Below are 14,307 nucleotides of genomic sequence, written 5' to 3'. Positions count from 1 at the left end.
GTACCTACGTTGCCCTTTTAACGGCCTTTAGGTATCGTCCTTCTCTGCTCGGCTGTAACCTTCGTCGGTTACGGTAAAAAGTTTTGCTTTCGTGGTACCGGTTATTGACTCGAACGTCCGAGTCGCGTCTTCGTTCTCTGTTTACGAATCGACCGTCGACGGGTAACGTCCAAACCAATCCCCGATCCAAAGCACATGTACCTACATACGTGCTTGATCACGGGTTAAATGTTTTCTAAATATTTCTACTCCGAGCTTTCTAGCAGCGATTAAAACCAGGATGCTCGTTTCTTTTGCAGGAAACTCGAGGAAGCTGTGACTAACGCTTTATTTATGAATTTCATAAAGATACGCTTCGTTTTTGGTGCGCGTAAAGCTCGGACTTACCACATATCTTGGAAGAGAGCGGTATCGGTGGAGCAATTGTGTTGCGTATCACGTGAATCGGGCGTATCCGCTCGTCATATCCGCGTGGACGCGCTCGCGGCCGTGATCCTTCGCCGCCAGGACGTCTTCTCTGCTCTTCCCCTGTTTCTCCGCCACTTCCCTCTTCGAGCTTCCTCCTCTCCAGCACTTTTTCCACCGTCTTCCTCGCCCGCTTCTCTCCTTCTTTTGCACGCGACGACACACAACGGACAACTCACTTACGGCACCTTTTGTCCTCGCGCTATCGCTCCTTCCACCCTCTCTGTCCCTTGAATTTCCAGAGCGACGGCGTTACTCTCCGCTTCCTCGCTGTTCTCCAGCCCGTCGCTTGCTGGCCGGCCCTCCGTTTCTTAGGACACTATTGCTACTACCAGCCACATCGCTGGCGTTCACCAAACAGGAGAAAACAGTAAGAGGCGACTTGTATCTACAGGCAGCTGATTGCGAGTACCTATCTCCGTCTTGTCTTACTGTCGCCTCTTATTATTCTCTACAACATTTAAATCGGCTGTATCATTTCGTCCGTTTCTGAAAGCGGTTTGTTCGCGCGAGAGAACCAACCACCGTTTCACACGCACGCACACATCTCTAGCAGAGGCCGAGCATCGCTCTACCACCGCGACCGCCGCGAATCCCACCACTCCTTCTTCTCTCGCCTTGTGTTTAAACTTATAAATAGATATCTGGGTGCGTTCGATTATATTTATATGTACGCGGTTATACGTATGTATACATACATACGTAATAGGTATATATGTATATAGATTGGCGTGCCACGACGCGACGCGACGCGACGCGACGCGACGTTCCGTTCCTACACCCTCGCCGCTACCACGGACGCGAAATAGTGCGAGCTGCGCGTATTATTCATGGTACACCTAAGTAGTTACGCGCTCCCCTGCTCGCGCTCTCTCTGGCTCACGCACACCCCGCCACGCCGCTCTGCGCTCTGTCTCCCTCCCACGGCTCGTGATCGGATCCGCCGATACACTTGAGCGGCACCTAAGAAAATCGCGCCAGTCGGTTCCACCGATCATTGGCCGACCCGAGCACCGTTCTCTCTCCCCCCTTTTCTAGTCTCAACTAACTTCCGTGCACACGAGGGCGGTTTAGAACTCTACGTGCAAAAGAGGCGTCGGCGGCAAATCAATCGCCTGCCTTACCTTCTCCCGGCACTCATACTCCACGGTTATCGTATCCACCTCGCACCCTCTCCCGGATCTTCAACCCGTAACCTTTGCCTCTCTTTTCCTCTCTTTTCCCCGGCGTTCGCGGTGTGAGAGAGTTCCGAGCGATAGTCCTGGGTCGCCCTCTTCCAAATCTCTGTCAGATTTCTCTCAGGCTTTCCCTGGTTCGTTCCTTCTCCCTCGCTTCCACTATCGCGAAATTAATGTTCCTCCACCCAAGAAGACGAACGCTACTGCCCGGTCGTAGATGTGACTCAAATCTACCCGCACACTTCCTCCTCGTCGCGATCCTTCGACGCCCGGGATGGCCAGCGCCGATCGGCCCGAGAGCAGTCCGAGTTTTACCGAGGCTCTCTCGCTTCCCGGCGAATTCGAGAAGCAAGGAAAGCCGAGATTATCGCACGCACGATTTTTCGAAATTTACTCCGCGTAGGAACGACGACGAGGACGACCACGACGGCAGCGGCCACAGCGACGGCACACGACACGTTCGACTCGACGATATGCCGCCGGCTCGACACTAGCGACGCCTGGCGTCGCGGCGCCCCACCCCCATCCTACGTGTATAAGGTTGCGTGTGCGACGTCGGTCGTCGCGACGCGCCGCGACGTTCCTTCGGGGTGAAAGGAACAGAGTGGAACAGAGCGAATGGAGAGGTTAACTTCTCGCACCGAGATTTCGCAACTCTCGAAAGAAATTGCGATAACGCGCCTCGTCTACAAACCCTCGCGTTTCAATCGAAACGAACGACTTTCTTTCGCATCGCCATGTCTTTTTGTAGTAGAAAAACATTTCTTATCGTCGATTCGTTCGTACGACCTACATTCGCGGCGACAAATCCTTTGGTATCAGATTCCACGTAAAAGCACGAGCAGTAAGAGGCACGAGTTGTTTCAGCTTGCACCGTTGTAGTAGTTACGATAATAGTGCCGTAATTACACGAAGCGTTATCCAATAACGAGTCACGGAAGTTAGAAAAGATAACCAAGGATCAAAGGACTAAGTAGGTAGCGCGTTCAGATCGGAAGAATATGTGTGTCAAAAAGAATGGAGTGTAGTAGGTGTATTGCGAGATACAGAAGCCTATTTATACGATCGATTGCCGGCAAGATTGATCCTATTTTAAACAACGCGCGACCAGTGTCGAAATACTTGCTGCAAAAGATGTGCGAAGGAAAGAATGAAAGTGAAATTGTTGCGTTCAAGCAAAATTCAACGTAATGAAAGAGTATATGTATAACCTACGCGTGAGCATCTACTGTAAAATTAATTTAAATTCCACGACGCAGGATACAGTTAGAGAGGACTCGATGGCTAGTGAAAACTGTCAGCTAAAGGGGTAACAAACCGCTGCTCCGTTCGCTAAATCATGTGGCGCCATCGAACGAGCACGCAATCACTCACTTTTCCCGCTAAAACAACGATAAAACAGTAGAAAAAAAGTCTCTACCCTCTTGCATGCAAAGTAAACTGCTGATTATCATTTTCGCAATCGTTTCGAATTCCCATGCATATCGTTCCGCGACAACGACTTTCCAACAACTTTTGCACCATTTTTACGTTGGTACAAATAAGCGTGCTCTATAATTAACAACGCGTCAGTCTACCCGTAGAACCTTATTCTATTCTTAAACTGTTCCACCGAAGAAAAGATAAGCCGGGGTTGCCGAGGGCCTGTGTTTTATTTATACAAGCTTCTCTGTCTGACTATATTTATATATGTACCGAGAAAGCAACGATTTTAAACAGTACGCAAATAAGTGAGAATGCTACATTCCCTCGAATTTCCAAGCGAGACTCGAACGTATAATAACGATGATTTTTCCAGTAAGCATATCTCGAGCAATGTACGTATGTTACTCGTGCCCTGCTTCAACTTAGGAAAATCATAAATTATTAGCATGGATCGAGGAAAATATGTATAACCCAATTAAAATGTGTGCATGACGACTGCAGTGATTTTTCATTTACAGATCTGCCCGTACAGGAACCGACGTTAATTGCATCGATGACTTTTAATCGTGTACGTCGGTATACCTTGCACTTACAGAATAATGATGCTATTCCGTAGGAACGTAAATGCTTATGTCGAGTATTTCGTTGGGACAGCTTAAATGTTAACCTAACCTAAATCAACAGCTACGCAAAGAACAATGGCGAATGCTGTTAATGGATGGAAAATATACGTTGCAATCGAATGTCTATAGAGCGAATTAGGAATGTACGATTCTCGACCGATAAAGACACCGATCTCGGTCAGAGGAACAAAGGTACTCGTGCATTGTTCGTATTTGCCAATGTTCAAGGACTTTCTAAAACACGCTCGCTACACGGCCAAGAGGGTATTATAAAAGTAAATGGGAAATTTAAGGACCGATTAAGTAGGGGGACTTGCCGATATTCCTTAATTTCGGTAAATTCGTTAAAGATAGTAATGAAACGATCACCGGAAACAAACTGGAATTTCCGGCTGAGTCCGTTGGATCTATCCTCGTGATTGGACAGATGAATTGCGCCTCAGTAGAAAGGGCGAATGGCGTGGTGTTAATAGAGGCTTAGAGGGAATCGGAAACTGTTGCTGACTATCTTTCTTTCGGTCGTAAGCCGGCACCGGTTCACCATAAGAACCGACTGTGACGCGTGCCAACTGCTCCGAAATTATTCTGGTGCGCAGTACACCGTTGCTTTCACTCGTCTCGTCGGTTCAACCAGTCCACTTTACATTTCCTGACGTGGTTTTAACGCGGTAAGCTCTAAACGGTACGCGATGGCGGCGGTTGACTGTTACCAGAATCAAGCCCAGGCCGAGGGTACCGGCCAACAGACACCAACTCACCAACAGTCGTCTCATCAGCAACACCACCAGCACCAGCAGCAGCAACAGTCGCAATCCCAGCCACAGCTGCAGCAAGCTACCGCTGGAATTCCAGGCAAAGATGACGAACGCAAACTTTTCGTCGGTGGCCTATCGCGTAATACCACCGACAAGGAGCTGCGGGATCATTTCGGCAAATTCGGGGAAATCGAGAGCATCTCCGTTAAAATCGATCCCTATACCGGTATGTCGCGTGGTTTCGCGTTTATGGTCTTTACCAACCCGAAGACCATCGACAAACTTTTGGCCTCCGGTGAACATTACATCAACAAACGAAAGGTCGGTAGCACTTTAGGGATCAGGAGCGATTCACGCGTACATCCGCAAACTTTTCGCCCGACCGTTTCTCCTCTATTTATACGAATTTCTATGTCCAGTAAAGTATCTTCTCGCTTTTACCGTAGGTGGATCCAAAACGGGTGAGTAAAAAGCCCCAGCATGGTAAAATTTTTGTCGGAGGCCTCACTCCTGAAATCACGGACGAAGATATCAAGTCGTACTTCGGACAGTATGGGACTATCGTAGAGTTACAAGCGCCGTTTGATAAAGTTAAGAATCAGAGAAAAGGATTTTGCTTTATAACGTTCGACTCTAAGGAGGTCGTGTATAAGCTATTGAAAACCCCGAAACAAACGATAAACGGCAAGGAAGTGGACGTGAAAAAAGTAAAAGTCAATCCAGATCCGAGGAATCAAGGATTTTGGGGTCCGGGATATGGTTATGGTTACGGCGGTGGTTACGGCTACATTCCTGAATACTGTAACGGCTATCAGGGAGGATACGATATCTACGCGAGCTACGATTATGAAAGTTACGACGAATACGACAATATGGGATACGGGGCCCAAGGTAAGCCACGAGGAAATGGTCAGGGACCACGTCAGTTTCAAAGACATCAACCATATTAAGAAAGAAAAAGGGTATATGAATCCTACATACTCGAAATTTGGTGATAAAGCAAGAACATAATAAGGAGTAGACCAACTTTATCTAGGTGCAGTCCAAGACTGAGACAGGAATTTGGGAGAAAAGAGCTTATGGAGTCTGTACAAGACTGCTATTGGAGCCCCAAATTCCTTAATCTTTGTATGTCGAGTCTGTAAAATACTAGATAATTATTCTGTGTACATTTTCTAAAGAAGGAATGAATTTTTCATTGATTTACAATCAGTGTAATTAATAGGTCGAAAGGATTGTGTCTTTTCACGTCTATGCACATTTCGTCACTGATTGCATGAGACAGTTATTAACGGAGACTACCAAAATGAATGTTCATACATTTTTACTCGAGGTGAATTTTTTGTACACAAACATGCTTTTTTCTTACACCTGTTAAAGGAAACTCGACAAGACAGTGATTAATATCAACCCCATTGCAACAATCTTTTTTGAAACACCACACACACACACACACACACACACACACACACACACACACACACACACACAAACACAGAGTAAAAATTGAAATGATTGATTTACTCCTCTTTTCTTGTTATTCATGATTCATAATACTAACATGTATATCTTATAATTTAATACTCTAATTATTCTTTAGCATCTTAAGTTGCATTACTAAAGTATTGTTTATTATATGCTTGGTGTTAATCTTATTAGAAACGCAACGCTGTGTCGTTCATATTAGGACTTTACGTCGATAAACAGTTTCAGTTCAGAAAGCAGTTCTCACAGTTAGAGATAATCGGTAGATGTAAAACAAACTTACTATTCATGGACCAATGGTTCGTACTCCTAATTACACGTACTTCTTCCTCATAAATTTATAATCTAATCGTATTATCTATTATCATCTAATTGTTTATAATCTAAAGTAAGTCCTGTAACTTATACGAATCATAAGGTATCATGAGAGGCATACGTATGTTCGTATGTTATATATGTATATGCGTGTACACATACATAATGATGTATACGTGTACGAATTAGTATATAATGATGTAGTAATTAAGAGAAAGATAAAAATATTTCAAAATGAATATAATTAAAATATGAACGTCCTGGGTAGATACGCGAAGAGTACGCGAGTGGTAGAAAATGGTTCCAAAATATTCGAAAATCATAGCAGAAGTTGCACGAGGGGGGGAGGGGGCGACGATAACGATAAGTCCCCTATAGTTCGCATTCATTTTAGTTCATAGCGACATAATAATTTCGTTGCTACGTCTCTTAGTGCTTCTTCTTCGATTCTTGTTTCTTGTTATTTCGGTTATAGCGATGGCAAAATTTCATTAATGATTTTGGAAGGTTGCTGCACTCGTGTACTCCTGTGTTATATGGAAGACATACAAATATGGCAAAAATGATTGTGTCTTGTTACATGGGGGAAAAAAGTTTCACAAACACTGAATCAACGGAATGTTTAAGGCATCGGAACAGACGAAAATATACATAAATTACTATAATTTAGGCTAGTACATACGATGTTTCTTTTTGCATTTGCAACAAACAGCGGCAGTTCCTGTCTGGTGTAAAAAAAAGACTGCACTTCGTATCGCGAAAAAGACTGTTAACGCGTAGAGTATCATTCAACGTGATACGGAACCGTAGAGAATTCGACAGCCAATAGATCTTGCGATTTCCTCGACTAGAAGACGTAAAGCGCGGCAACGTGATTATAGAAAATGTAAATACGACATTTCGGGACTCCATTTTAGATACATCGAAATTATATCATACCCAAGGCTCATAAGGCTTTAAACATTCAAGTTCTTCTCAGATGTTGCAAAAGTATGGACAGTTCGGCTTAAATACAATTCATTACAGACAAACACAATGGAAAATAGACCGTTCCCTTGAGAAAAAGATTTTAAGCCAAGCTAATTGTGCTTTTGAAATTAAATCTGTATACTGTGTATACCATATTTGCTGCGTGTGGAAAATATATATGAATATATATATACATATATATATATATATAATATATATAAATATAAAAAAGAGAACAGAGTGTGAAATTAAAGGAAATAACACAAATATTTTGTTACTATTGATTACTATTCGCCTGTTTCACCCATGACACAATGTATATTTTAATTATAACAAAAAATAAAATATTCATTAATTGAAAAGTACTTTGTGACGTTCTTGTTCTAATGGATACTTATGGATGAATAGAAACACATATTTTAGTAGGAATTTTTGTATTTACATCATAGGAAAGAAAAAATCATAAGTACATATATAAAATATATAACTCCTTCCTTATCCTGGTGTAGAATGTCATTACAATGAAGCAAGTTTCGTCGAATATTTGATACTTATACATGCACAAATCATGAACAATGGTATGTTTACGAGTATCTATGAATAAATTTAGGATAGTGACTGTTAACTTTTCGCTAATAACAAGTTTCAAATAAAATGGTGAAAAACGGTCTTTTCCATTCCATCATTTCGTACGTCCTTTAGAAATTATTTTAAAATCCGCTCGTACATGACTAACCCGTGCAAATCGCACGTATATAGACACTGCGTAAGCACACGTTCAGTACGAAATATCAAATTAGTACACACTTATATAATTCACCACTACATCGGTACATTAGATCCTGCTTTATTGCAAATTGATAAAATACAGTATGCGTCAAAAATTCGCGTTGATAGGGAAATTGATATGATTTGGTATTAAAACACAATACCCGTACGCAATGTCGAAGGGAAATAAGTGTGAAAACGGTAATGAAATGAATTTCGTGGATCCATTTAGAACTCGGCTTGAAGCTGGTTAATGGCAGTTGCATGCGTTGCATGGGTGTAAACGGAGTACGGACGGACAGCTGCAGTGTCATCACCTTGGTGTGCGTCGTATTGTACGGAACGAAGTTTGTGGCGTTGGAAGTTCGAAAAGGAGCGAGCTGATACTATGTCTCAGAGAAAATTGACAAAAGTTATGTCGCGATTAATGTCGCCACTTTGGCCAAGAGAACCCGCGATGTAGCCTCTTCCATAGTCGATTTCATCGCGTTCGCGTTTATTCATCATCGATGTACCGAGAAGTATCGGGAGCATTTCGTGCACCATTTCCGCAGCCAAGTCGCATGAAATCTTCCGTTGTTGTTGTTCTCGCAACAACATTCGTCTATTGTCGTGTCACCTTTTGTCGTTATTTTCGACGTTATCATTCTCGTTTAGTATCTCCGTTGTCACCGTTCTCACAAGTGCCTTCTCTCTCCCTCTCTCATACTCTTCAATCACTATTTTCCGATCTGAATCCCGCGAAAACCAGTGTATGCATCGAGTGACGTTCTAATATCTTTATCAATCCAGATTCCGGTAAGTTTAAATACACACTATTCTGAAAGTTCATCACCTTGTATGTACGCTCTTCACCTGTGTGTTCGCACTGTTCGCCGCAGAGAGATTTCTCACCAGAATCGTGCCTCTTCTGTTTCTCCGCGCATTGTTTATTTGTTGTGTGCTGATTCGTCGTGATTCGTAACTTACGACTCGCTTCACGACACCGTGCCGCAGCATTTCTTTTCCACACACCAAGTACTCTTCCGCGATGACCAACCCGCGAATACGTTTTTGTGGAAAAATTTGTCGAGTCCCTTCCGGAAAACTTTGCCCAGCTTGCTTCTGAAAATTCGTCGAATGAGACAATGATAATTAACGCGGCACGCGATAAATGGTCGTGCGATCGATGCAACGTAATCCTCGCTAATCGTGCTGTCTTGTTCGCGCAAAATCATAAACAATACTTTTCTCTGTGAGATTTTTAAGAATCGGGCGCAAAACGTTCAGGCTTTCAATGAAGATTGGATTCATGTGTGACTGTGCAAGCGTTCAAAGAACGATTTATTATTTTTTATTGTTTTTATTTTGTCCTTTGTGAAATGCCTAGTTTATCGTAAAAGAGCATGGGTATGTCCAAAGCGTGTATTCGTTCTATAATATTGTAGTCTGTATGTATAACTACTAAGTACTGTAGTTACTGGCTACGCTTTTATCAACGAAACATTGGCTCACTTCTTGGCTCCAAGTCATAGCACTGGTCAACCGAAAATTGACATAGCAAAAGCAAAGCAGAAATTGCATTAGCTAAAATTTGAATTGCATCGTTTCAGTGTGAGAAAAAGAGCTGTTCGTTTATAGTATTTTAGTATTTATAGTATGTCATTCAAAGTATTCCCTCGAAGAATTTATTACCTAACAGGGATAAACTAAGACAATACTCTGACATATTACGGTTGTCCTTGAAACTTTATAAATCACATATTTTTGATTTTGACAGTCATCATCAAAGATACATAAATCAAGGCTCAATGTACATAATAATTAGACTTTTCAGCATGATTAAATAATTCTTGTGCACTGTAAAGGTACAGTCGGTAAAGTTGTGAAATCTAATGAATCGTTTGAATGTTAAGCTTGTAAGGAACTTAAACATTAAAATTGCCGTCATTTACAGATATGAGGTGGACGATTCATTCCAGAATACGTCGCATTTACTAAAGATTTTGAAGACAAACGGATTTCCTTGTCGACAAAACGGCAAAGTGTTCTCGTTTGGTACATAGACTAGAAGAAAAAGATGTCCCAGTTAAGTATTAGTACAGGAAAGAGAGGGAGGAGTGTTGCAAGCTCCTCTGCATCTACTGTATCGTCTCTAAGCAGCTCAACCGACTTAGCAAGCCTGTTCGAATGTCCGGTTTGCTTTGATTACGTTCTTCCACCGATCCTACAGTGCCAGAGCGGACATCTTGTTTGTAGCACTTGTCGACCAAAGCTTAACTGCTGCCCTACCTGTAGAGGTCCATTAGGTATGTAACGGGGTCCTTGGAACGTAGAATACATAACTTGTTCCTTCATATTTTGCTTCTATTTGTTATCGACGTAGGTAATATCCGCAACCTGGCTATGGAAAAAGTGGCGGGTAACGTAATGTTTCCTTGCAAGTATTCGACAAGTGGATGCACAGTCTCTTTAGTGCATACTGAAAAGGCAGATCACGAAGATGCATGTGAATTCCGTCCATACAGTTGTCCCTGCCCAGGTGCTTCTTGCAAATGGCAAGGGTCCCTCGAGCAAGTAATGCCGCACCTCGTTATGAGTCACAAAAGTATTACGACTCTACAAGGTATTGCCAGCGAATGAATTGTAAGCTCGTGTTCTCTTGCAACCAAGAAACTAACGACACTTTCCCTATTTTACAGGAGAAGATATTGTTTTTTTAGCAACTGATATTAATCTTCCTGGTGCGGTGGACTGGGTAATGATGCAGTCCTGTTTCGGTCATCACTTTATGCTAGTACTTGAAAAGCAAGAAAAATACGATGGGCATCAACAATTTTTTGCGATTGTTCAACTGATCGGTTCGAGGAAGCAGGCAGAAAACTTTGCTTACAGGTGAGTATCCGCTGCGGTGACATATTGGGATAACGATTTAATGAAAATTCTACTGTTGAACAGACTAGAATTGAATGGACATAAAAGGCGCCTGACATGGGAAGCTATGCCACGTTCAATTCACGAAGGTGTGTCGTCTGCAATTTTAAATTCAGACTGCCTTGTATTTGACACCTCTATCGCGCAATTATTTGCCGATAATGGAAATCTAGGAATAAATGTTACAATTTCCATGGCATGAGGAAAGCTGGAAAAAGCAGTGTGAATCTTTTAAACGTATCGTGCAGTCTTTAGATCGTAACTTCATCTTCATACTGAGGATTGCCCGTTATGTACATATAGCATTTTTTTACGTTACCACAGATAAATATTAGCAATATGGATGTTAGGAAATGTTTGGAATGTGTTGATGAAGCACAGTAATCAAACGCTCAGTTACAGGACCTCTCTTTAGAAGCTTTAAAGTGTACTTGTATGTGATATTAACACTACAACATGATAACAATAAACAACCTTTCAATATACTTGCGCTGACTTTAAAGCTTTGGCACTGGGTAAAGCATCGATTCCAAAAAGTACCGGGTCACCAATTGCGCACTCTTGTCACGATCGTTTAGTCATTTCTTACCGAACCGATGGTTTTATGCTTTTATGCTTTCTAATATAAGATACATTCTTTATAGAAGCAACGCTATATTCTCTAAAACGGAGTACAGTTCTCGCCGAGAGATCTGCAATGATCTGATTATGTACGATATGGTACTGGAAACAAAAAAAACTCGAAGCACATCACATACCTGAAGCAGTCTATAACTATATACGTAATTCTGTTTACTCTATATTAATTGAATTTTGAACGCATTAAGTGTACATCTGTCATTATTTATTTTCATCAAGGAACTTCATACGCTCACATATTTATTATCATCCCCCAGTTTTGTTATTACTTATAATTATAACGCGAGTTCGCCTTGTAATAAATCCATGTTTTTCTTCTTTTCTTTATATAAACTTAGCGACACATTGGATTCAATTTATGTCGCGTTATATTGAAACTGAATCCTTCCTATTCTATAACATTTGTATTGTATATTTTGCACCTTCTGTATATCGCTAGGTTTTTTTTTACAAGGCTCAAGTCTCGAATCGATAGACGAAGCATATCAAATTAAAAACTAGCAGCAAGTTCGCAAACACCGTGATAAGGGTTTACGATTACTACGATGCGCTCGAGCATATTGGAAAACTATTACTTGGTTAAAGGATAATTGGATAGTATTGCTTTACACCGTGATATTTGTTGTATTTTTACCAACAGCGAGCATGACGGTAGTTAGTCGGTGGCATTGTTATCAATCTCAATTCCATCGAGACGAAACGTTGAAGCAAATGTATCGGCAATACACACGGGAACACGAAAGTAGTTGGTATACGATAAGCAGGTGCAAAGTAATAGGAATAAAGTTACGCAATCTTATCCCCTTTTTCTTACGAATTTTGAACTAGATGAATTTAGAAGAATACAGATCCAATAAACTGTTGCATAGTAATTTTATAAGTAATTGGTGACATTGTACATAATGCCTAAGTTATCATTTTTAGAGGATCTTTTAATATCATCTATTACAGGATATAGTAAAGAGTATGATTTAGTATAATTTATCATTAAAAATTGATTTCTAAAAAATGTGTAATGAGCCGAAGACGTAAGAAGTCACAAGTATGCACACTAAAGTTTAATTCTCTGGAAAGAAATGATTACACAGCGTTGGACTAAACTGACTAATGGTAACACGCTAGGCCACGATCGAATTACGAATTCTAAAAGACCTAGACAAAATGCAACGAGATGATTGTGCGAAGATTCTCGATTCGACTTTACAAAGATAACGATGTGATGTAACGGAGAAAGGCTCCGCGATTGAAATGTTTCTCGTCAAATCGTGACTCTTACGTCATCATGAATCGCGTTTAAAATGTTGGAACATTCCAGGCGTAGACGAAAAGTTGCTGTAAATAGGACAAACTTTGTATGTGATAAAGCTATTAATTCATAATTGTAAATTAACGTGCCGACATGCATATATACGAAGTTCAAAGGAATATGGGAACCAATTGCATGTTATGCATATGTATAAGTATATATAAATATATAAGCGTAATTTGGCATATAAATATATATAAAAATGTATTTATATATATGTATATATATGCGTATAAGGCTTATATTATTATACCTACGTTTACAGAAGTGTAATTGAACGGAACAGTTTATTTCGATAGCGTTAAAAGTTTAAGCAGTCTTGGCGGTTACTGGAAAAAAAAACATTCGAATCTAATTTTCACGTTAATTGTTATTCGAGCAGACTATATAAGAAATATCTTCCCGTTTTACGCTTATGATGCACCAATGAAACGGCATCATGATTCGCACACTTAGAACATTACTAAATCATACGTTGAGAAGTAATAACGACGAGAAAAAAAAGTTTGGTCATAAAAATAAGACAAAACTTTGCCGGCGCGGCGATACGTTACTCGAACAATTAAATCGGATTTGAACGGTCGTCGGTGAAGATCGCGTCGAATACGAAAGTGCGAATTTTATTACGAGGATACCATGTCGCTAAGATGTATGTACATATAATTCAATAAGATATAAATCTAGACTTAACCACGGTAAAACGTTTAATCGGTTATCATAGTAATTTATTCTTACAGATCAACAACAATGGTACGCGAATATTTTTAACTGATGCGATCATTAGAATCGTTTAATTTAAGCCCTTACCGCACGCTCTTTTACAGAGATGTTAATAATAATGCTCGAATGAGATTTTTTTTTAACGTTTACCCCCTAAGAATTGTTACTACGCGAAACAAACGTATTGAACCTCTAACGGAAAGTAATTTTATCGTAAGGATTTAATGATACAGACGCACATGTGACTGTTGCATTAACGCTTGGAATTCGGTTGTGTCTATGGCAAAGATTTCGATGATCTACAAATTTCTTTCTAACTATTAAGCTAGTTCTTATGTGATTTCATAACTTTAGTTCGACAATTTATTATCGGTTACGTATATAATTACGAACAGGTACTTCGATATAGACCGTATTAAATAACACCATGAATGCTGTTCCTAAGCGTCAAATAAATTTGTTATTAAAATAATCCTTTCTTTTTAGAGAATTTTGTTCAAGTGCCTTCGTTATGTTCGAATTCAATAATTTTTCTATGTACGCGCACTGTGCAAAGACATCCGTAAACGTATTTATAACGGATGTAAGTGGCAGTATATGCAAGCGCTGTAATTAAATGAATACATTTGAAGTTTATGGCAGAGAGAGACTAGTTTCTTAAACGACAGTAAGCAGCGGTATCCAAATTTGGCATAAATCTTTTCACGCGTAACGTGATCTTAATCTTTGTGCCAATTACGTAACGT

General features: G+C 40.7%; 3 protein-coding genes across 9 annotated transcripts in view; 2 read left to right on the top strand and 1 right to left on the bottom strand.

Annotated features, from left to right (window-relative positions):
- Ca-alpha1d (Ca[2+]-channel protein alpha[[1]] subunit D) overlaps positions 1 to 2,156 on the bottom strand; it is a 41,720-nt gene extending 39,564 nt beyond the window's left edge. For 2 of the 5 annotated variants that reach the window (XM_076819532.1, XM_076819534.1), the window contains exons 1-2: positions 1,590 to 2,154; positions 388 to 808 (exon numbers count right to left, since the gene is read on the bottom strand). The gene's annotated coding sequence lies outside the window, so the exon portion shown is untranslated. Of the gene's footprint in view, positions 1 to 387; positions 809 to 1,589 lie in introns of all 5 variants that reach the window. The other 3 variants (XM_076819531.1, XM_076819533.1, XM_076819535.1) reach the window with 3 other exon arrangements.
- Positions 2,157 to 4,150: 1,994 nt separating this feature from the next.
- On the top strand, positions 4,151 to 7,580 carry LOC143372908 (RNA-binding protein squid). The gene is made up of 2 exons (XM_076819545.1): positions 4,151 to 4,767; positions 4,893 to 7,580. The coding sequence occupies exons 1-2, from the start codon at positions 4,381 to 4,383 to the stop codon at positions 5,394 to 5,396; spliced, it is 891 nt and encodes a 296-aa protein (XP_076675660.1). The 5' UTR covers positions 4,151 to 4,380; the 3' UTR covers positions 5,397 to 7,580.
- A 618-nt stretch (positions 7,581 to 8,198) lies between these two features.
- LOC143372909 (E3 ubiquitin-protein ligase SIAH1) lies at positions 8,199 to 14,033 on the top strand. 3 transcript variants are annotated; one of them, XM_076819546.1, is made up of 5 exons: positions 8,199 to 8,781; positions 9,920 to 10,271; positions 10,349 to 10,588; positions 10,665 to 10,857; positions 10,921 to 14,033. In XM_076819546.1, the coding sequence occupies exons 2-5, from the start codon at positions 10,043 to 10,045 to the stop codon at positions 11,096 to 11,098; spliced, it is 840 nt and encodes a 279-aa protein (XP_076675661.1). In that variant the 5' UTR covers positions 8,199 to 8,781; positions 9,920 to 10,042; the 3' UTR covers positions 11,099 to 14,033. The 3 variants fall into 3 exon arrangements, with proteins under 3 accessions (XP_076675661.1, XP_076675662.1, XP_076675663.1); XM_076819547.1 differs by lacking the exon at positions 8,199 to 8,781 and adding an exon at positions 8,815 to 9,372; XM_076819548.1 differs by lacking the exon at positions 8,199 to 8,781 and adding an exon at positions 9,609 to 9,830.
- Positions 14,034 to 14,307: the final 274 nt, after the last annotated feature.

Source organism: Andrena cerasifolii, chromosome 9, assembly GCF_050908995.1.
Source record: "Andrena cerasifolii isolate SP2316 chromosome 9, iyAndCera1_principal, whole genome shotgun sequence".
NCBI lineage: Eukaryota > Metazoa > Arthropoda > Insecta > Hymenoptera > Andrenidae > Andrena > Andrena cerasifolii.
This window is presented reverse-complemented; position numbering and strand designations above follow the sequence as displayed.